Genomic DNA, 16,940 nt, shown 5'->3' on the forward strand with positions numbered 1-16,940 from the left:
TGAATTCAAATCATCGTTAAGCACAACCAGAAAAAATTCCAACCCCGGAAACCGAACTCAATACAGACAACAAAAACCATAGAAAGCACAACACAACAGCGAGCATGTACGCCAGGCGTAGCTCACTATTTTATTTAAAGAACACGACCAAGTCCCACACACTGAAAACTATAGCCACGGTAGAGAAAATTATTGCACTATAAATAGCACGTCTGCCATAAAAGGCACAATAAACGACTATACCAAGAGCTTCAGAATCACTCCTCTTCTGTCTCAGACTCGGCATTCTGGAGCCATTCGATGAAGGGCTTGGAGTTCTTCCATATCTGAGAACTCTTATTACCACCGGCTACACCCTTCTGATACCATTCCATGATGAACTCTTCTTCCAAGATGTCATTGTCATATAGCGCTTTAAGAACCAAAGCCACCTCCTTAGCTGCCTCGAGGTTTGCCTTGCCACAGAAAGACTCGATAGAATTGAGGAGCATCATCTGCCATCCCTCTTCTCTGGCTGCTGCTACAAGGTAGTTCTTCTTTTTAGTTACTTCCTCCGCAAACCCCTTCCCAACATTATGAAAGAGTGCAGTAAAAAGGGCGTCCATGATTTCTTGGGACGTTCCAGGGAGTGAACCCAGGAAGGATTTAAGCTGAGCTGCAGATGACCCCTTATTGAGGTATTTCTTTATCTCATCAACAAGTTTCTCATGGGCAATGACACCATTCTCTTGTGCCTTAACCTCACGCTCTGGCGACTTCTTCACTGACTTCTTTTCTTCTTCAGTAGAAAGCATTACCATATCAGCTGTAACAGCACTCAACTGCTCTTGTATACGCTGTTGAGCAGCCTCCAGTGAAGTATCCGTTTGCCACTGCACATTATCATCATCATCATCATCCACCTCTTCGTTCTCATCAGCCTGGCTGTGAGTTGGGGAGTGATCCTCATCAGAATGTTTGCTTTTCTTCTTGGTTACTGCACCTTTGGCAGCAGTAGCCTTTGAAGTAGTAGTGGTAGAGGAACCTTTCTTTTTTGCCTCTTTTTTAATCTTCTTAAGCTCTTCATCAGCGGCCTCACCCTCCTTGAGTCTTTCCTTCTCAGCCCTCCTCATTGCCTTCTTGTCTTTTGAAGACTTCTTAGCCTCAGGTGGGTTTTTAAGAATGAAAGTTGTAAGCTTATCTCTCATGTCAACATCAGAAACAAACCCACACGCGGCACATTTCAGGGTAAGCATCTGTGTCTTAGTAATAACTATCTCAGTTTCAGGGTTCCCACAGCCATAACACTGAACATACTTCTTAATGAAGTTCTCAAGAAGCCCTGCAAGCTTGGCAGTGTCATGGGCCCCATTTACAAGAGAAGTTCCAGTCTTCTCATCAAACTTGGATTGGGCTCCCAGTTCACATCCAAAATATTTTGTGGTGTAAGAAGCAGGTCTAGCCAAGGCCTTTGCAATTTCTACCATGTTAACCACGTTAGTCTTGATGCCATTTCCTCTCCCTTCAATCTTGGTTATCATTTTAGGCATCTTATACCTATAAAAGGCATCATCACTGTTCGAAGCACCAATATTTTGCAAAGCCATCTTGATCAAACTGAGGGAGACTGTTAATCAGAAAGGAGATATCAGATACTGGTTATCAAAATCGTGGGGAGAAATCTGTTACCAAGCTGCCTCCTTGCACTTGGAAGATGTTGCATAAAACGGAAACCCAAACTGTGTCTCTGATTGGCCTCAATATGCATGCAGCTAATTCCAGAACAGGAACTTCTATTCTTTTTTCTGGACGTGGGACAGTACTCTCCAAGCAATCCAATTGATGACAAAAAGAAAGAGGCCCGTTCAGACATAAAAGAAGACTCACAAGTAACAGACTCCACTTTGGCAATCTGCAGCAGAGCAGATTAATCTGGCAACTTCCTGAAAGACAATGATGGAGTTTATTCAGGCAAAGGTCAGAGCATAGAATATCAATAACTGGCATAAAACCATAACATGAAAATTGCTACATCAGCGAAACTTGAACATTACTAGCAAAACCATAACACTACAATTTTCAAAATTGCATCTATAGTTATGCATGAAGAAATACACATACTAAACATCGTCAACTTTTGTAATCCAATAAAGCATAGCATATTCCAGTATTATAACATCAAAACTCGGGATATCTATCAAAACCAAGATTAAATTATTTCTTCATAAGTTTCTCTATACCAATAAAAAGTTTAGATTGTAAAGAAAATAAAAAATGATTTATTAAGGACTGATTGAAGCAACGAAACTAGACAGATCAAGACTTAAAAGAAAAACCTAAATCCGCAGTTCTAAATCTCCTATAATACAAAAAATATCTTATTAGAAAATACTGAAAATAAGGTAATTAAAACGAAAATTTAAGTACTACGATCTTGGTATAAAAAAACCTAAGCCTTCCGTCCAACGTTAAATAATGAAATATTAAGCAAATATATATATGAAAGAATATCTGCATTGCGATAATCTAAATTCGAAAAAAAAAAGGAAACAGAAAACAAACCCTCTGGTTTCGATCTGATCATCTAAAATAATACAAATACAAAGCTAAATTAAACAATAAGCTCTTACAACATAAACAGCTCAACAAGGATCGAACAAAAGAAAAGGAAAAAAAAATCTAGCTATCGGTCAAAAAATGAGAGATACAATGAACGATAGACAAATAAAAAGAAAAAAAAAAAAGCAAACAGATCAATAGAAAATGAAAATAATAAAAAAATATGAAACAAAAAGAACCAAACCTTTGATGAGATGAGGAAAATGATGGTAGGAGATAAATTGCGAATCTGAGGCAGGAGAATTTGGAAGGAAAATAGATATTAGGGATTTTTCTTGTGGAGAAGAATTGAGAAGCTCTCAACTTTATACACGCCAAAGAAGGGAAATGTGAAACGCTAGGGCAAACGCAGCATCTTGAATTTTCTAGTATTGATTATTCTCGAATAAACTTATTTTATTATTACCATATTGCCCTTAATTCCCTTTTCTATTAAGGATTCTTTTGGGTAGATAATAAAAAATTTTAATTACGAAATTAGCCGGATTATTTAGCAGAATAATTTATCTTATATAATAAAATTAGGTGTCGTTATTGTGTTAAGTGGTACCAACTTAAAAAATATACTCTCATTTGACAATCATTCCAGGTGAAAAAATATTTTTAAATGGTGTTATCACTTTATCGAGCAACACAAAATAAATATTGTACAAGTAAAAAAATTATATTTTAAAACAGTGCCACCTAACAATGTGGTGGCAACAAAATTTATATTTATATCCCATTCCCAGCCTAAAAAAATCGTTGTTGTTTATCAATTCTAATGACACATATTAGAATCTTTCCTCATTATAAACTACTTATGCAGGTTGATGGAACCTGACTGTGGAAAATATTTACAAACCCTTCTTATTGCAGTTGTAGAAGATGATAATCGAAACGTACTACTAATAGCCATTACCATTATGGAGAGTGAGAACATGTAATTGTGACAATTTTTTTGACGAACTTGCGGAGTCATGTTGTTAGACAAGACATTTACATTATTTTTTATCGATCAAAGGGGTTAATTGCGGTGATTAGGTGTTTTGAAGTTCCGTGGAGATTGTCCAAGCAACTGATAGTAAAGCGACGCATGTTGTAATAGCCCGTTTTCAGTGAAAATGGAACAGTGGTTTCGAGACCACAAATCTGAGTCCGGAAGAAAAATAATTTTAATATTATTTGTAACACCCCCTACCCGTATCCGTCACCGGAATAGGATACGAAGCATTATCAGTGTTACAAATTTATTTATCAGACATTTTATTTCATCTAGCATTCATATTTGGGACCAATCAAAATCAAACATATTGCCGCCTAAACATACTTAATTTCCTTGTATCAACGTATCAAAGATAATCACATATTTACATGTCATGATAAATATCATTCTCTTACCGTTTCTTCATAAACATAAATCAGTTAATTCGTTATATCAATATTTCATGTACCATCAACTCATATTCCTTATATCACATAATTAGGTTTCACGAACTTATCTGGTTGAATTGCAAAAATACCAAGATTCAAGGGTATTTCGGTAATTTTCTATTTTCCTCGATTTTTCAACCAATCTTGATCTAAATTAATAATTTAATTCAATTTATTAATTTAGACAATAAAATAATTCATTTTACTCAATTTGGTCATTTTTGATATATTTATAAAATTGCCCTAAAGTTTTACTTTTATTCAATTTAGTCTCCGAGCCTAAAATATGCAAAGTAACCACTTTAATGTAACCCATGCTAACTAAATATTCATATATATTTTCCTTCACTAATATATCAAGAACATAGAACCTTATATAAGAAAACTCTACCTTAACATCATTTTCATGCTTTTGATATTAGCTTACATGAGAAACTCTACTTAAAATATATTGAAGTCTTAAAGTTCTTACCTTGCCCTATTGATTTCAATCTTTAACTGATTTTTCTCTCTCCTCCAGCTTCTATTTCTTGAATCCAACTTGATATTCTAACTCCCCTTAGTCTCCTTAACATTTTTCTCTTTTGGTAGCTATGGAAATTCTTTTGATTTCTAATGGTGCGTTTGTTTGCTAGGAAAATATTTTACGGAAAATATTTTCCTGGTTTTCCAGTGTTTGTTTGCCTGAAAACATTTTCCATTTGGAAAATGATTTCCAAGACACGGGTAAAATGTCTTACGTTTTAGGGAAATTACCTTACGAATTTCATTTCTGTAAGACATTTTCCAGTCCCTCCTTCATCTAGGTAAAAGTCTCTCCTTCTTCCTTTCTTCATTTCTTTTCTTTCTTCTGTTCTTCATTTTCTAGTCCATCGCATATATCATTTTCTCAAGCTGCTATTTCATTTCCTCTCTTTCTCTCTTTCTCAGGATTATTCCATCCCTCTTCACTAGGTCTTGGCTTAAGGTATGGCATAAAGCTCTTTTTTTTCTTATTGTTCCTTACTTCTCCATAGATTTTATGCCTAAAATTTTATGCTTTCCTTTGTTTCTTTAGCTAGGGAAGAAACTTGGATGATTTAGGGATTCCCAAACTCAAATTTTTAAAAAAGAGAAATACCGAAAACAAGCTTGAAATTGAAATCGTTCGGTTTCAAAAATCTCTAATCTTTGTTCTTTTAGTTGTTGATAAAAATAAAATTATGGAGGTTTGGTTTGGTACCTAGGAGCCCCAACCAATAACACCAATCTTGAAATCGAGAGATATGTGGGTTTGAGAGGCCATAGCTGAGTTGCAGCAATTATGAGTAGTCAGTGTGGTTGGTTTGAGAGGACTCAAAGGATCTTGAAATGGTCGTCAAGAAACCTAGATTAAAGTTTTTGAGGAACTTAAGAGAGAGGGAGTAGTGAAGTAAGTAACCTAGATTTTAATTATTGGATATTTTTGTGGATGAATGTACTTGTTTCGGTTATGAATGCTTGTGATCTGTTTTGTAATTGCCTTTGTATATCAAACATAAAATATTTTGCTTACAGTAATGTAGACTAAATCACAGAAAAGATTCAATATTTTGCTCACAAATCTGATAAACTAGCAGCTAGAATTGGAGTTTCTTCCATGTTGGATTACCTTTTTTTGAAACCATTGATTACCCCATAATTACATTGGCATTCTAAAACAGAATTTATTCCATATATTGTAATCAGAAATTTAAGAGAAAGAAATAAGACATGATAATATCTTAATCCAAATTTAATGGTTGCATGATATTCGTAACAGGTTTTACAGATTTATAAATGACTCGTTCTTAAGACTAACTTATTATCACGATTAAGGCAAGTGTACCTATCGAACAGTAGTATAGTTCAGCAAGACCGGATTGTTGAACCCAAAGGAAATACGAGTACTAGTATTTACTTCCTTTTTATTATCTAGCCTAAAAATTAAGAGGTTTGGTTATCTAAACTACTTACTAACGAAGAATGCACAGAAAGAAAACTTGGGAAAATACTTTTGGGAAAATTTGATTGATTGAGACAATACCTAAGGAAAAATCTGTAACGACCCAAATTTTAAGGTCATCGAAAAATTAAATTTTCGAGTCATTATTTTCGCAAAATAAATTCGTAAACATTTATTAGAATATTTATGAAGCTAGTAGTGTAGTTGATTAGATTTTGGTTAAGTGAATTAGCTTGAATTAAGGCTAATTCAGTGAAAGGACTAGATTGAATGAAGAGTGAAAGTTTAATTGTAGAACAAAGAAAATTGAGGGGACTAAATAGGCAATTAAGCCTATTCTAAAGAATGAGATGACAAAACATAAAAATCTTTTATTTTTATGTTGTTTAAATTATAAATATATTATTGTTATTATTGTTATTGTATTTCAAATTAAATTAATTATATTATTATATTATGAAATAAATTAAGAAAAGACAAATGTATGGTGCATATGGTGACATGTGTAATACTAATATACATACAATTGTAAAATACATGTATATTTATTTATTATATAAGTATATTATTAAATTATATATTAGTATTAAGTAAAAGATATTTATATAATAAATAGATTAAAGAAAGACAAATGTAATAATATAGGTGTATGCAAATGTAAAATAGATATTGGATATTAAATAGATATTTTATTATAGCTATTATTAAGTTATTATAATATATATATATATATATATATATATATATATATATAAAGTAAAAGGAATAAAAAGAAAAGAATAGAAAAAGAAAGAAAGGATGAAACGAAACAGAGAGAGGGGAAAGAAAGAAGGAAGGAAGAAAGAAAGAAGGAAAAAGGGAAAATTGGATTTCAAGGCTTGAAAGTTAAATAGGTATGTCAATTTAGCCATTTTTACTTGATTTTGATGTTTTAGAAACTTTAGAACAAGGTTTTGATGAAGTTAAGTTGATATATTGTAAGATAGTTGATTATAAGACATTGTTCTTGTTGAACAAAAAGATGAATTAAGGGCTAAATTGATAGAAATTCAAGTTAGAAATGAAATAAGGATTGAATTGTAAAGTAATTCATAAGTTTTGAATAGTAGGGACTAAATTAAAGAATTTTGAAATCATAGTTTATGGTGAAATTAGAGAGCTGAAATAAGTTTAAAGTGAAAATTAAATGAAAATATTGAGTTAAATATGAAAAATAAAAGTTAGTCTCGGTTTAGGGACTAAATTAGAATTAAGGTAAAAGTTGGATAGAAATTGAAATATTCAATGTGAAAAATTTAATGATAGTGTATTAATAATATTTAATTAATTCCCGTAGCTAATGATGTCTCGAAAAATCTCCGTTAAGCGAGGATAAGGCAAAGACAACGGGATTTAGCTCGGAAACTACGGTTTGTATTTCTATAAACTGAACTTAATAGTTAATTGTTATGTTAATATTCGAATTGCTTGAGAATGGAAATGCTAAGGTAAGAATTATAATGTTTTATAATTTATTGAATTTGATTATTAATTGTTGTATCATGATTGATATGTGACAAGTAATTAAAGTATGAAATATTCGAATGTGTGATTACTGGAAAATGAATTAAAAGGCATGTTATATTAAAATTGAAATATGTATATTGTATTGAAATTGAATTGCATGTGAATTGATATGGAAAAGTGTATTGAAATGAAACTGAAAATTTGAAAGTTTACTAAAATCCCTATTAACAGTATCGGGCTAGTCGGAAATAATTGGCATGCCATAGGATTGGAAGTGTTCAGGGATATTTCGACTGTGTGTCGATGAGACACTATATGTGTCGACTCTTCGTGATGCTTCGATTCATTCGAAGAGGTACTCTGTACCTAACTCATTCTTATCGCTTTTGATTTGTTCCGATGAGGTACTTTGTGTACCGTTACGTTACTGTTACTATTACCGTTACGATGTATTTCGGCTTCAACCAATGAAACACTGTATACTATCCCCGGTGTGTGGGTTGGATCCGTGTATCCGTCTAGGTCCAAGTCATGTTAATAAGGGTAATTAAAAGTATTAAAGGTTGACTGCTACAGAATAATTGACTGTTATTGAATAAATAGTTGTTACTGCATAACTGACTGCTACAGAGTGCCGGAATGTTACTGTATAAAACCGATAAATTGATTGATACTATAAATGTTTATTAATATTGAATCAAGGACTGAAGTATGAGTAAAACATGCGAATGGAAAGTATTAATGTTTAGATGATTTATGAATTCATTTGAAAAGCTAATCGAGTTAATAAATGATAAAAATTAAGTGAATTATGAAGAGTTTATTTATGAATTGAATGATTAAATAATTATGATCATTATATGATTTTATGTATATATTATATTTTAAGTATTAGTTTATAGAAATTGTAATACCCCTAACCCGTATCCATCGCCGAAACAGGGTTACAAAGTGTTACCAATACATACAGAACATTTACAGATTAATCGAAACATTACTATTCACTTTCTGAGATCATATATACATATAACGACCTTTATTTAGGCCCTTGAAGCCCAACATGAACATTAAAATCAAGTCGGAGCTCAACTGATTTCTCGTAAAATTTTTCGCTTAATTAATTTTTTTTAAAAAAGTTTACTTGTGAACAGTACCCACACGCCCGTGTGATTAGGCCGTGTGGATTCCACACGCCTGTGTGGCTTGGGACACGCCCGTGTCCCTTGTCCGTGGAGCTTTCTGTTTATGACATCATCATCAATTTAGGGGCACACGGCCACATCGCACGCCCGTGTCCTAAAGTCGTGTTCCATATACGACTGAGACACACGGCCGTGTCTCTGCCTGTGTGGTCAATATCTAAGCTATTTTCCAAGCCTTGGTCGACCTTAATCTCTTACACACTTATACAAAATCAAAAGCATATAACATGGTATTCATTTAATGATTAAACATTCTCAATTAAACTACAAACATAGCATTTGTATGTCATCATACACGTGTCTCTCATACTCATTTTACCTTGTCTATTATGGTACCACTTATAATTTTATACCATGATTATCATCTTACCAAATATTTTCAGCTTAATCATCAAGCATATATATTTAAAGCTAGATCATATCTTTATAAAATACCACATTTCAGATGCGCGGAATAAAATACTTGCCTTAGACATTTCAATCCAACTTCATACCCAACAAGCATCATATTGAAACTAGTCATATATATACATGTCATGATATGTATCATTCTCATACTGTTTTCTTATAAACATATATCATTTGTTTTCCTCCTCCTCCTCTCCATTCCACATCCTTAATGTATATAACATTCTTGTAAGTACAATTTCACAATTTACTTATTAATGCTTACATCAAGCTGTTTACACGAGTCATAGTCACTCAATCATTTATAATTCGAGCTACAGAGCTCGAAATTAAGATCCGTAAATTTTCCCTGAAACTAGACTCACATATCATTCCACATAAAATTTTCAGAATTTTTGGTTTAGCCAATTAGTACAGTTTATTCATTTAATTTTCCCCTGTTTCACTATCCTACGGTTCTGACCTCTCTTCACTAAAAATTAATTATATCATAGTACAAAACTTGGATAATGTTCCCATTGATTTCTATTGAAAATAGACTCATTAAGGATTCTAAGCATATAAATTTGAGCCTCTAATTAATTTTATCCAATTTTTGGTGATTTTCCAAAGTCAAAACAGGGGAACCCGAATTCGTTCTAACCTTGTCTCACAAAATTCATTATATCTCATAATTTACAATTCAATTGCTTACACCGTTTCTCTATAAGAAACTAGACTCAATAAGCTTTAATTACATATTTTATTCATCCTCTAATTCAATTTATACAATTTATGGTGATTTTTCAAATTCAACCTACTGCTGCTGTCCAAAACTGTTTTAGTTCAAGATGTTTATTACCATTTTTCCTCTAAATTTCACAGCTCATACAATTCAGTCCTTACTCAATTAGCCCATCTATTAAGCTAATTTTTCTCAATTAACATTTTATTCCATCATTCTAAATTATTACACAACCTTTGAAAATCATAATTTTAACACTAAACCTTAATTCACAACTTTTTTACAATTAGGTCCTAAAATCAATTTCTATTCAAATTACTTGACAAAATCATCAAACAACAAAATCAAAGCTTCAAATTCATTTTATATCATCATAAACAGCCAAAACTTATCAATGATAGCTTTTAATTTTATTCATAAAATCAAAAACTAATGAATTAAACACTTGGACCTAATTGTAAAAGTCACAAAAACATAAAATTATCAAAGAAAAGGGCAAGAATTGAACTCACATATGTCAAAGTATGAAAAACCAGCAGCTTTCATACCTCCCATGGCGTTTTTGCTGAAGAAAAATGATGATATCTCTAGATTTTTCTAATTTGTCTTGTTTTATATGTTTAATTTACAAAATTTCCCATTTTGCCCTTGTTTCTCCTTGTCTTTTTTGTTGATTTTCTTGCCCAACCGTCCAGCCCATACAATTTGGGTCCAATTACCTTTTAAATCCCTCCTTTTTAATCAATTAAACTATTTAATCACAATTTAATAAATTTGGCACTATTTTCAATTTAGTCCTTTTTAATTAATTGACTAACCAAACGTTAAAATTTTCTAACGAAACTTTAATACTAACTTAATAACACTCCATAAATATTTATAAAAATATTTATGGCTCGGTTTATGAATCCGAGGTCTCGATACCTCGTTTTCACCCTAATTTCTTGATTAATTCTTTTAAAGTCGCAAAATTCACTAATTAAAAAATAATTCTTTTAAGTTCGCGCTTGGCCTATAATTATTATTTGTTAAAATTTCTAAAATTACTCATCGGATTTAGTGATCTCAAATCACTGTTTCCGACACCACTGAATAATTTGACTGTTACAGAAATACCACTGAGTTCCTACTCAGCGTACAGTTTGTTTCCGTGCGCAGGTTAAGGTAAAGTCAGATTGTTGAGTCAGCATTCCAGGCCGATCCCGAACTCAATAAGGTAAAGTATGTTAATTGATGATAATGGCATGTACCTAGGATGTCTTAAGTGTGTCATATTGGATTGTGATTGTAATAGTGAAATAAGTAAATTGATAATTGATAATGATACGTGATAAGTGTTTAAAGTAAGTATTGGATAGTACATAAAATGTGTTTGAAATGGTTTAATTTAAGACATTATTAAGTATACGTGTTAAATTATGATACGATGGTTTAATGAGTATTAAGTGTGTTTAACCATATTTGGACTAATTGAATGGAGAAATTTTAAAATGCTTGTTGTCTACAATTTGCAGGATTGGTAAATTTTAAAATACAAGGTTCATTTTGAGACCACGTGATTTGTCACACAGGCGTGTGCCTTGGTTGCCACGGCCGTGTCTTAAAGTCAGTTTAGTACACGGGTAGGCCACACGGACGTGTGTCATGGCCGTGTTTAAAAGTCAGTGTTGTACACGGGTTGAGGACACGGGCGTGTCCCAAGCCGCACGGGTATGTTAAATTTAGCCACACGGGCGTGTGGTACTGTCTAAAATAAGAAAATTTAAAATTGTACGAAAAATTTTCTAAGCTTCCGATCGAGCCCCAGTTTGTTTAATTATTCTTATTAAGTATTGTGGACCGACTAAAGCTACATAAAGAAATGTATAATTCTGTATTTATTCTTGTTTTACGTATAAATATACTGTATTGACCGGTAATACTCCGTAATCCTGTTCCGGCGACGGGACGGGGTTAGAGGTGTTACAAAATCCACCTAGACTTCACTTGTTATTTAACTTTGAATCAGACGATTTATTCATTTGACTTGATCCGTAGAAATCCCTAAGTTATATTATTATCTCTCTCGAGACTAATAACGTCTAACCCTAGGTTGAATAATTGAAATCTTTTTCTAATTAACACTCTAGAATTGCATTAACTCGATCTATGGATTCCCTTATTAGTTTTCACCCTAATCCGGCAAAATCTTATCACCCTATCTCTAGGCGTGCAATGAACTCTGCTTAATTATAACAAATTTACTCTTAGACAGGGTTTATTCCTCCTCTGAATAAGAGCTTAACTTGAATCAATATCTTGGAATATTAAAACAAGAATTAAGAACACATAATTAAGAACAAGTCAAATATTTACCATATAATTCAGATAATAATAACAAGATTCGTCTTAGGTTTCATTCCCCTTAGGTATTTAAGGGGGTTTAGTTCATACTTATGAAAGAAAACCTCTTAGAAGCATAAAGATAACAAAACATAAGAAAACCCAAAACTCCTGAAGGAACTTGAAGGGAGATCTTCAATCTTGATGATGAATCCGGCTTCTGAGATGGATCAATCGGCTTCCCTTGAGTAATTCCTTGCTTCCTATTTTGCGTCCCCCTTCTAAGTGCGTCCTCAGGTGTTTAAATAGGCTTTGGAATGCCTATGAGCCCTCAAAATTGGCCTTTTCCGAATTGGACTAAACTTGGGCTCCGCAGGGACACGCTCGTGTACGATTATTTAAGGCTGTGGTCAAGGCTGTTAAATGGGCACGGGCGTTTGATCCACCCGTGTAAGTCATGCTTCAATCCTGCCAAAGGGACACGGCCGTGGGACACGCCCGTGTGAGAAAGGCCAGGCCGTGTTGATTTCCTGAGTGGGTTCATTTTCTCCATTTTCGGCCCATTTCCCGCTTTTTTTACTCTCCTATGCTCACCTAAGTATAAAATATGAAATTAAAGGATTAGGAGCATCGAATTCACCAATTCTAAAGAGAAACCATTCATAAATGCGCTAAGCATGGGATAAAAATATGTATAAATTATGGTTTATCAAATGCCCCCACACTTAAGCATTTGCTTGTCCTTAAGCAAAATCCTCAACTCACAATCAAAATAAATTATTCTCACTTTATAATCTCTATCAATAATATCTCAAAATAATCCATATGTACTCATATATTGAAAATTCAACTAAAAGTACATCAAAGTTTCAAACATTCCAAGTTGAGCATTTTATCATGAAAACATAGGTGTCTCCCCTCATCTAAGTGATTACCTTTAATCAAAATATCACAGAGTTTAACATCCTCACTAAAGATTCACTCAAATCACTCAAGATGTTTAAGGACATCAATAAAAGCACTCATTAGTCAATATGAAAAGTTATTACCATAGGCTTGCTTGAAAATCAAATCTCCACCACTATAAATTGAGTTGATACATCAATCAAAAAGGTCTTTTAGAGGGTTGTAATCGTGGCTTTGGTTAGGGGTGTGGTCACAAGTTGAAAGAAGATGTTAGAATCGAGATTGAATTAAAAAATTACCTAGCTAGAAAAAATAACTAGTCATCAGTTGACTACGAGTGAGCTTCTTCTCAGAAGATGGAATTTAAATACTGCGACTCAATAATACCGAATTACTGCTAATATGTAAGCATGAATGTTTTTTTAAAAAAAAAACAACTCAAAATACAAAATAGAATAAAACATAGTTAAGCAACTATTCCAACTCAAATCTCGACAAAAATAGGGATCAAATTAATTTAGGGGATTTCAATAAAAATGAGTTATGGGTTAATATTAGGGGTAAATCAATGAATGGTTTGTTAGGCTCAAGGGGGTTCACTAAGGGTTAATTGTGAAGGTAGGCTTTTATGGAGTGAGTGGGTTAAACCTAAGTGCCTTTATCATTTTGACATATCAAATCAAACGGTGTGGTCTTGACATGCATAATCAAGCAAGTTCTAGAATAACAATTCAATACTGACGCACTCATAATGAAAGTGAGCATGAAAGAAATAATAGATGCTCTTAAAGGCTCAAGATCTCACAAAAATTATAGCTTTTTGATGTTCAAACTTGTGAATTTCAACTCAAGACAATACCTAAACTTAGGGAAACAACCTAAATGTTTTTTAATTCTTCAAAAATCAACTTATTATGCTTGATTCCCTAATGTCCTAAAGTTTAAACAATCAATGCATAAATACCTATGTTTTAATTCAAGACATATCAATAAAAATCATAAATTAATCAAAATTCATTCTAATAGTGGTATGAGTGATTCACGTGAGAATAAGATAAAATTCAGGGATTTCTAATGATGATATGAAAGACCTCCCCACACTTAAGATGTACATTGCCTTCAATGTACAAAGATAGATATATTGACAAAGATAGATATATAATCATAAGATAGGGAGAGAAGTGAAACTTCCTGAATGATGCATGGACTCCTTGAATTGGAGTCATGGAGAATGAACGGCGAAAGCAATGATGAGGGTGGAGGAGGATACTCTGGTGGTGGTAGAGGTTGGGTTCCACAAATGCTGCGCCAAAAGAATATTATATCTCAAGTTGGCTATGGTCGTGGTCGAGCAGGGCATGGCAGTCATGGAGAACCTTTCCCAGTAGAGTTTCAAGTTCCTGAGTAATAGTGAGATTTGGAGCTCTTTATAACTGTGATAGAATCAAAAACTTTTTAGGAAATATATAAGGAAGAATAATTACTCGTAATGAATTACCCAGAAATAAAAATTGTAAAATAATAATTATAAAACCTAATAAAAATAAGCTTAAAGAAAAATAAAAAGTAGTCTTAAAATAAAATAAAAGGAATAACAGAAAATAATAAATAAAAGTTTTTAAACATCTTCATCGCTAGATGGTTCGCGAGGTGGGGGTGGCAATGAGATGTGGAATTGCTAACAAATCTGCTGTAGAGTAGCATCAATGTTTTCGAAGCGCCGAAAACACTGCTACTCGAATCAAGTAAGGCGCTCAGAGATGTCAACGTATGAAGCTACCGCATGAACTGGACGATGAGAAGGTGGTGGCTGAGTCGGTGGATCCTTGTAACGTGGAGGGACATCATCAGTAATATCCTCTGGTCCTCCTCATCGGTGGACTGGGCGAGGCAGTATTGAGAAGGGTATATGCCACGTCATTTCTCGATCATCCTCATACTTAGCATGCTCGAGATGCCCTGTGGGGACATTTGGCCGATTAGAGTGAGGGAGAATGATTGGGCTTGTAACACCCTGAAAATTTCTACAGTAAGATATTATCCTTAAAATAGTAAAATAAGGAAATAAAGTGATAAGAAGAGGAAAAATTGAGTTATGTCACTGGGAAGTATATTATGACATATTGATTAAAGAAGGACTAAATTGTAAAAGTGAGAAAAGTTTTGTGGCCTAAGAGTAAATACTGAAAATTTGAGGGATTAAAGTGTAAATATGAAAAGTTTAAGGACTAATAGTGCGAATATTTTAAGGGTTGAATGATCTAGAAACCAAGGAAAATTGATGAATTAGAACCAAATTGAATAGGTGAAGAATTATGAGGGACTAAATTGTAATTTAACAAATTAAGTGATAACTCAAGAATAGAATTTTAAAAGATCACTAAGGGCAAAATGGTCAATTGGAAGAGAGAGAAATCTAGAGACAATGATGATGTTGGAGATATTTTAGATAAAATAAATAAATAAATATTAGTTTATTAATACTTTAAATTGATTTTTAAATGATATTTTATTATTATTTTATTATTTTATTTAGTATACATAAGGAAAGAAAGATGAAGAATCATCATCTTTTCTTTCCCATGCAAACCAACGTGAGAGAGGAAGAAGAAAAGAAATTTTCTTTCTTTACAATTTAGTCCTTCCACCAAAAATTCATTATTTTCACCTAAAAATTGAAAGAATTTCCATAGCCATCAAGAGAGAAAGATAGCAAGGAGATGATGGGGAGCAAGAATATCAAATTGGATTCAAGAAATAGAAGCTGGAGGAGAGAGAAAAATCAAGTTAAAGATTGAAGTCAATAAGAAAAGGTAAGAACATCAAGATTTCAATATATTTTTAAGTTTAATATTGTTGAAAAAGCATGGAATTGATGTTGATTCAGAGTTTTCTTATATATGGTCTTATGTTCTTTGTCATGTTAGTGAAGAGAAAATAAGAGAAAGTAATGAAAAATAGTGTAGAGAAAGAAAATAAGGGTGTTATAAACATGGTAAATAATACCTTGCACTAAAATAGTTTTAGACAGCAACAATAGTCTAAATTTGAAAAATCACCAAAAATGTTGGGAACCAAATTATAGGTTAAATAAAATATGAAATTAAATCTTATTGAGTTTAGTTTCTTATAAAATAAACGGTCTAAGAAATAAAATTGTAAATTGTGAGATATAGTAAATTTTGTTAGATAAGGTCAGAATGATTTCGGGTTCCTCTATTCTGACTTTGGAAAATCATAAAAAATTTTAGAAAAATAATTATTTGCTTAAATTTATATGATTAGAATTCTGAATGAGTCTATTTTCAAGAGAGATAACGGAAACATCATTTGAATTCTGTACAATGAGATAATTAACTTTTAGTTAAGAAGGGTCAGAATTGTCAGACAGCAGAATAAGGGTGACTTTAAAGAATAAACTGTACTTATTGGCTAAACCAAAAATTCTAAAAATTTTATGGTAAGACGATACATAAGTCTAGTTTCATGGAAAATTATTAGATCTTAATTTCAAGTTCTGTAGTTCAAGATATAAATAATTTAGTGACTATGACGCAAATGGACAGTTTTGAATATACATATAAGTAAATAGTGAAATTATTGATATTGTTATTTGAAGCATGTTATATAAATTGAGGATGTGGAATGGAGAGGAGGAGGAGGAGGAGGAGGAAAATATGTATGAATACTCATCTAGCATGGCTAATTTGCATGTTTTAGGCTCAGGGACTAAATTGAATAAAAGTAAAACTTTATAGATAATTTTGTAAAAATATTAGAAATGACCAATTTGCATGAAATGGATCATTTTATTATTTAAAATTATAAAATTGAATGAAATTATTAATTTAGCTCAAGATTGGGGAAAAACATGTTTTAAGGATTAAATTGAAAATTG

The 16,940-nt window shown here is 32.5% G+C and overlaps 1 protein-coding gene across 1 annotated transcript; it reads right to left on the reverse strand.

The window, feature by feature from the left end:
• LOC108453551 (eukaryotic translation initiation factor 5) lies at positions 1-2,965 on the reverse strand. Its single transcript, XM_017751709.2, has 2 exons — positions 2,783-2,965; positions 1-1,922 (listed from the first exon to the last, which is right to left on the reverse strand). The coding sequence occupies exon 2, from the start codon at positions 1,584-1,586 to the stop codon at positions 258-260; it is 1,329 nt and encodes a 442-aa protein (XP_017607198.1). The 5' UTR covers positions 1,587-1,922; positions 2,783-2,965; the 3' UTR covers positions 1-257.
• Positions 2,966-16,940: the final 13,975 nt, after the last annotated feature.

Source organism: Gossypium arboreum, chromosome 5, assembly GCF_025698485.1.
Source record: "Gossypium arboreum isolate Shixiya-1 chromosome 5, ASM2569848v2, whole genome shotgun sequence".
NCBI classification, from domain to species: Eukaryota; Viridiplantae; Streptophyta; class Magnoliopsida; order Malvales; family Malvaceae; genus Gossypium; species Gossypium arboreum.